This window comes from Adiantum capillus-veneris, chromosome 2, assembly GCF_014529385.1.
Source record: "Adiantum capillus-veneris isolate H3 chromosome 2, ASM1452938v2, whole genome shotgun sequence".
NCBI classification, from domain to species: domain Eukaryota; kingdom Viridiplantae; phylum Streptophyta; class Polypodiopsida; order Polypodiales; family Pteridaceae; genus Adiantum; species Adiantum capillus-veneris.
The window spans coordinates 53,011,751-53,019,201 of record NC_140932.1 but is presented as its reverse complement, the minus strand read 5'-3'; the positions used below and the strand labels follow the sequence as shown (position 1 = coordinate 53,019,201).

Sequence of the window (7,451 nt, the reverse complement as noted above, 5' to 3'; positions counted from 1 at the left end):
AAACATAGTGCTTAATTAACTTGGCATGAACAATTCTTTTGCAAAAGAGAGAGAGAACATAACAACAGTTGAGGACCGGATTTACTTAGAGCCGGTCCCCCTTCCAAAAGACTTTTGTATTATAGATTCTCCCATCAAGAGAGACTTGGTACAATACAATCTTTGTGTTCCTTGTGACCTTGGGGATGCTATGAAGATGGAAAGCTTCATGCATCACGAACATATATAACGTAAACTTTGCAAAAAGCATTAACTATCCCAAGCCTCAGTCCCAAGGCCTCAAACACCTTCGAAGGTGCAGAGAGCTAGCGGGGAATGAGGGTAGAGAAGAGGAAGAAGAGTCATTCATAGGAGAAAGAAATAGTTCCTCACTTATCATCACTCTTCTTGCTTAGCATAGCATAATAGCATAGTAATGAAGATGAAGAAGATGGCAAGCTTAAGCATTGAAGCATGGCTCTTGGTTGGATTTGCATTCCATAGCTTCTTCGTCCCTTGCTGAGGTAAATCTAGAAGCACTTATTTCACATTGCTCTTTGGTAGACCATTTCCCCTTTTATCTTCCTATACTAAATGATCGGTTTAAAATGAGAAAATCATTTCGATTGGTTAGATATAGATTTTATGACATGATATCTCAATATATAGAGTTTTTTTGGGCAGGTATTTGGCAAACAAGAATTTATCTCAAAACTCCTAAGACCGAAAGAGAATTTCCTCCTTTCATACTTTAGAAGTGTTGAAATGTTTATATGCTCACCCAAAACATGTGAAGTTATGTCATGTCTCACATAAACATTTTCTTGCAACGTAGTGGTGGTGTGCTTTGGTACTTCCCTTGTTTTGTTGAGGAAGTTCTTTTGTTTCTTGTTAAAAACTTGGGGATTTATTGTTCCAAAATGAGTCTCATATGTTAGACTGGTTTATTGTTTTAACGTGTCTTATATGTTACGCTCTATTTGCTTTGAAGTATGGTGGATCAAGTACCATAACTTGGCAAGGATTTGATTGATATCTAATTTAGTGGGTTACTTCTTCTTTGGAATGTTTTCACTTGGAATCTATTGATTGCAGGGTATTTTCAACATGGTTGTGGCAAGGAAGAATTGTTTTGTTTGCACCACAAAGGGAAGGCCTTTCTCCAGGTGGAGTCACCTACAATGGCACCTAGAAGACATGTGGCCTTATGCAAGATGTTGACATGGGTGAGAGAATGCACCTTATGATTGCTCGTCATCACGAACTGTTAGAGAAAGATGGTGTGCTTGGTGGTGCTTTAGTTGATATGTTCCTAGTGGGAGCTTTGTCAAATCATGCTCCTCGTATTTCAACAGCTGTTGATGGGTGGTAACCTGATGAATATTTTGATTTGGATACATATGAAGAAGATGATGATCATGACTATCATAGGCAGCCCATTTAGACTGGTTTCTTGCTCATGAAATTGATTACCCTAGTGATCGACATGTATGCCAGATGTAGTGTGCTTGAGAAAGCACAAAAAGTGCTTGAGGAGCTTTCTGTCCGGAATGTCGTCTCTTGGAACACACTGCTCTCTAGATGCAATCACCTATGCGTGCATCTTGAATCATGTGGATCTACACAAGATGCTGATATGGATACAAAAATTCATGATGATATTGTTAGTTAGAGGCTATTGAAAAGAGATGTCGTGCTTGGCACTGCCTTGGTCGATATGTATGCCAAATGTGGTGCACTTCAGAAAGCACCAAAAGTTCTTCAAGATTGGATTTGATAAGGCTTATAATTTTATTTTTCAGTCTCTTCATGATATAGGAATTGGGAAACTTTTTATTAAGTTTGTCCAAGTTCTCTTTTCCAATGCTTGTGCTAAAACCTCCCTCAATGGTGATCTTATTGATCTCTTTCCTCTGATGAAATCCATTAGACAGGGCTGCCCTATATGCCCCTTATTGTATGCTATCTTCTCTGATGCATTGGGATGGCTGGTGCAGGCAGAATTGGAGGCAGGCAATGGAGGCAGGCAAGATAAAAGGTATCCTAAATCCCTGGTGCTAGCAAAGACCTGTGCCTTCAGCAATTTGCTGATGATACAAATGCTCTGATGAGGCAGGATGAGCCATCTATCACTACCTTTTGGAATTGCCTACATACCTTCTCCACTGCCAGTGGATCTGTGATAAACCATCAAAAAACTGGATATAAAGTTTCCAAAGGAGATCCTCCAGCTGATCAAGGATGAATAAAAGATGGTCAAGTTCTCAGTTGTATCAAACAATATGCATAAGTGCACCAACCCATTGTTGTTGGTCAGCAGGTCAGGTCCATAGCAAAATCAGGGTATAACCAATAGTCGATTGCTACTAGGGTGTCCATGGTAGCTTCTTCATCGACTTGGTCTCACTATTTCTGTACACTATGAGTTGCAAAGAGGGTATTAGAGGTATGGCATCTCAAGTAAATTGCCCGATATAAACCCATTATTTATTTTGTCTTTTAGGGATTTATTTTACTTATTTGTGGGTAGGGAATCAAAGTCTGAAGTCGTGGCATAGGTAGCCCAAGGTTTTTCACCCAAGCATATCGTTCCTCACTTGCAAACCACACAACAATGCTAAATTGTGTCAACAAATTTCTCTGGCATGGCCAACCAAGCAAGGCTAGTTTTTTCTAGTTGGATTTCTCTATCTTTGGAAGTTATTGTGACACGTACGACAAAAAAAAACCCTGCTTAGAACCTTAGAAGGTAGAGCTAGTGCTCGAAAAAAACGTTTTCCCAAAAAATTGGCAAACCTATAGATGGGAAACAATAGCGGCAAATTGACTAAATTTGAAGGTTTTCTCACCTTCAAATTCAAATTTAGAGGTCAATCTCAAAATTTATAGGGGGATTACACTAATTCTCGGCCATGGAACTTCAACCTAGAGCGTAGGAGGACATTGGCCGGACAAAGTTCAACTTCAACTTAGAGCTTGTGATAGTGGCCGGACACACTTATCAAGAAGTGTGAAACCTGCAGAGCTTAACGCTTAAGCAGTGTGGCGGGATTGAGCAGTGTGGCGGATTGCAAAGAAAGGACCTACGCTTTGAATCTCTCGATTCCCGTGACGCAAGTCAGCAAGCCGCAAGTTATGAGGTGTTTTTGATTCTGATGCAAGGAAGATTTGGGATGTTTTAATTCACTGTGACAGTCTGCATCACAATCATGGATGTCATATCTTGCGGGCAGCATGCATTGTCATGTCCACAGAGATAATGGGAGCAAAGAGCACCATTACGATGCTCTTGATCTCATCCATGGTGATGAAGCCCTCGCTTTCTTTGTTGAGCAGGGCATGGAGAAGGTTATCTTTGGGAGTATTATCCTGCATCATGGCTTGCTTGCGCTTGGCAATGATGCTAGTCACAACGGCATCGACCCGATGCTGGAGATAACGCATGCGTTGCTTTGTAAGTATGCCAGGCCATGACAGCCAGGAAATGAGCTCACCGACGAATGGGAAAGCCACTTGCTCCATGTCCTTGACAAGCTGCGACAGAACCTGGACGCCTTTGTCGAGTTCGGTGGCTAATCTGAGAGTGCAAGCGTAGGATTTCCTAGCTCGAGCTCCTCTCTTCTAATCTACTCTATCAACAACATCTATAGCTCATTTTCTTCTTATTGTTATACTCAAGTATTCCCACCTTAAGGACTTAGTTTGTGATGTTGATGAGACTTAGATTAAAAGTAACGTTCTTCCAAAAACTTGTCAAACCTACGTATGAGAATCAGTAGACGTAAATTGACTAAATTTGAAGGTTTTTACATTATATTACACTATTCATTTTTCTAAAATTTGTAGGTTTTTTCACCGTCAAATTTAAATTTAGAGGTAAACTTTAATTGTAGGGAAACCTTGGTTTTTTCTAGCCCAGGTTCAACTTAGACAGTGGCCGGACACAAGAACTGCGAAACCTGCGGGCTTCAAAGATTATGCCTATTCTAAAGATTTTGGCAGAGAAAATCCTACGCTTTGAATCTCTCGATCGTGCAGGGGATATGGGGGAATGACACTCGCGATGCAGAAACTGTATGGGCTGCCTTAAATGGCGAATAGGTATGTGGAAAATGTGTTAATATAGAGCTTTTCAGGCAAGGAGGACCAATGAACAACTCGATCTTGCCTTGACAGGACTAATGCATGGTCTGTTAAAGATGGACCTTCCTTCCTGTGGATGGCATGGACATACCTCCCCAACATGAATGGCATACAGGAGGAAACATTATGCCCTTCCCAAATAGGAGTGCGATTGTGTTGCCCAATGCTATCTTAGGTCCATATGGTGCCATTTCAAGGTATCGGGGATGCTACTTCAAACATGAAAGAGGTGGTGTTGTGAATCATATGCAAGGTGCTATCACCTGTCCAAGGAGAAATTGCAAGATCGCCTTTGAAGATGTACCATGTGGTCGTACATGAGCCAGCTTTGTAGCACCGATGATGCTTTTGCAGTTTTCCTGCCTCCGGCAGATGTGGAGCCATTCAAAAGAATCTGAAGTTCAAAGGACATCCTCATTTTGAGTATGATGAAAGGGTGGTGATTCTCACACAACTGAGGACCGCAATGGTGATCAAGGACATACGCAGTAAATATAGATGATAGCCACAACAGATGTTTAACAGCCACAACAGATGCTGTTTTCATTTCTCGATCGTCCCTGCATTGAGTACAACAACCAAATACTGGACTTGAGCGAGCTAGAGATTGCTTATGACTTCTATCTTCCCATTGACTTCAGGTATGCGGTTCTTATGGAATTGTGCCTTTGTAGAAGCAAAACTTCCTTGAACATTTGTGTTGTTTCCACATGATATTGTTAATTGGTTGTGCACACTGCGAAAGCGAACCATCCACCCTATGGCTTGGACTTTCCTATCCACACTTCCACATGCCGCTTCGTAAATGGCTACATGATCCTATATGACCTTGGGGGGTTTGCTGTGATTGTGGAAACGTTGCCCCCAAGTGGAATGTGATGATGGATTATGTATGTGTAGCATAGACATATAATATCTGTCAATTTTGGGCTCAAATTAGTGGAATGCAGAGACATGTGTGTATATGGACCCATTTATGTTACTATGAATTTATGTGCTCTGTGTTGATGATGCAGCCCTAAAATCAGGGCTTCCCCTCATCCCCATCCACTCAGATCCCTGAACAAAAGGTGTGAAGCTCTTGCATGGTGTAAATTTTTCTTCCGCCGCCTCTGGAATCCGTATAGCGCCGGCCATGAACTTGCAAACAATATTTTTTGTGCATTCAGAATAGGACAGGATATGCCCAAGAAACCATACTCAGATTCAAGCTCCGAGAAAGAGATGTTTGTTCCAGGAGTTGTATAACATGGGCATGCGGAGAGTGGTGGTGGTTGGCCTGGGGGCTTTTGGTTGTTGCCTCGGACAGTCGAGATTTTACAAGGCTATAAATGGGACCTGTGTTGCATCGATAAATAAGCTGGCCAAGGACTTCAATGACCCCTGGAGGTCACAATTCTTGGCACTTCCAGACACCCTACCTGGCGTGTAGTTCGCCTTCCAAGATACCTACATAGCATTGTTGCATGTTTGCAACAACCCTTCAACCTATGGTATGTCTCTCTTCTCTATCAAACACCTGTCCTATTTCTATTCTTTGCAAATAGTCCACCGTCATTGCTTGCATTTGCTGGCCATAGTGGGTCTGAGCAATGTGCTTGCTGTCGATGGCGATATGGGGAATTATTGTCTGAGCCATATACATATTTTAAAGAGGCAATTTATGAAGTTTAAAGCTAGTTTTTCTCAAATTGCACACTATTTGACCCAGATTTTAGGCAGAATATTTCCTTTTCTTCTTGCTCCTAACCAGCATTATTGAATGTTAACAAAGGCCACAATTGCAAGCTAAGACACATTTCTCCGGAACATTAATGCATTGATGTATTGCGCGTCTATATGTTTTGCTCATATATTGGGTGTTCTTTTGGGTCCATATGCTTTTTTAAATTGTATGTTCTAGTTCTAGCCGCATGGATGTATGATCTATGGTTCACTCTTTGAGGATGGAATGTGCAGGGTATCCTACAGTAGATCATGCTTGCTGCGGGATCGGCAAATACCAAGGGTTTCCCTTCTGCTTCCAAGGCTTTCCTGTTTGTGACAATTTGGAGTCCCATATGTAGAAACAAGTGCAATTGGGTTTTGCAGTTGTAAACTTTACAACTACTTTGGCTACTCTTGAAACTTTACAAGGCTGTCAATGGGAGGCATTCAACTCATGAAAATTATGCGAATTTAAGTATAGGTGAGTGCAGGTACGTTTGGGCTTTGGATGCAATTGAGACTGTGTGTGATTTCATTGTTTCTGCTGCATCTCATGTCCAAAAACTTAAATACATCCCCATCTTGATGTCAATGCATGCCTACATGCAGACACTATTTGAATGTGTATGCAACATGTCACATGAAAATACACATCTGATGTACTTATGTACTTAGAAACAGTTGTTGTCGATGCACATGAATGTGTTCTGCCATGCTCCTCACTTGCTATCTGATAGATGACATGGTTGAGAAGTATTTGTGACAGGGTCGAAGGGCTTTCGAAAACCTTTTCTACAACTTGTTTGCTTGTGATACTGTGGAGTTTTTATGTGTGGCATTTTACCCAGCAAGGAATGGGGTGGTGTGTCCATTACCCATTTCTGTAGCTGGATTAATGGCAATAAAGAGTAGATGATCAGTTCATTGTACCGATATGCCGATGCAGGATTTGCTTGCTGTTTAGGAATGTTTGATCATTTGTTCAAGATGATAGGGCGATTACCTGCGACAGAAGTTGGGAAGGGGCCCATAAAATCCCAAGCGACAAGTTCCAAGGGGGTACTAACAATAATGGGTGACAGCAAGCCAAGTTATTGTTGGGCGATTTGATCGATTGTCAAGTATTGAGAAATACTAAGCTTAATCTTACATGGATTATTCTTCAAATTGATTGAAAATTCAAAAATCCATTTGTATTTGTTTGGTTGCTTTTATATCAAGATGCACGTCTGCAAGAGTGCAAGGTTGAGTAGGGCTAAATGTGTGCAAGGGTGAGAAAGTAGCACCATGATGAAGCAGGATTAGAATTTGGATTTCTTGTGAAGATGGAGTAGGATGATGTATGTGATGACGGGATCTCTGTCCAAATATAAATTATGGTTGTGTTGAGGTTGAATATTTTTTGAGGCTGAACTACGGACTTATTGCGAACGTACTATGAATGGGTATAAAAGGCAAAAGGCAATGTAATTGATTGTGAGATGGAACAATATCTGGCCATCGTGCTGTGTGAGGCTCGGTAATAATTGAGCTTGTGTCGCTCGTTGTGGATTGTACCACATGCTACGACTCAATTGCTCATTTGTAGGTTTGGGTGTTCGGACAGGTTGCTAGATGAATCA

The 7,451-nt window shown here is 41.3% G+C and overlaps 1 protein-coding gene and 1 pseudogene across 1 annotated transcript; one reads left to right on the top strand and one right to left on the bottom strand.

Moving 5' to 3' along the window:
- Nucleotides 1-3,157: 3,157 nt before the first annotated feature.
- On the bottom strand, nt 3,158-3,501 carry LOC147462796 (uncharacterized; annotated as a pseudogene).
- Nucleotides 3,502-3,895: 394 nt separating this feature from the next.
- On the top strand, nt 3,896-7,027 carry LOC147462795 (uncharacterized). The gene is made up of 8 exons (XM_086485576.1): nt 3,896-4,080; nt 4,156-4,763; nt 5,139-5,192; nt 5,292-5,348; nt 5,535-5,615; nt 6,082-6,130; nt 6,259-6,310; nt 6,776-7,027. Exons 2-8 carry the CDS (start codon nt 4,657-4,659, stop codon nt 6,937-6,939), a joined length of 564 nt encoding a protein of 187 aa, XP_086341702.1. The 5' UTR covers nt 3,896-4,080; nt 4,156-4,656; the 3' UTR covers nt 6,940-7,027.
- Nucleotides 7,028-7,451: the final 424 nt, after the last annotated feature.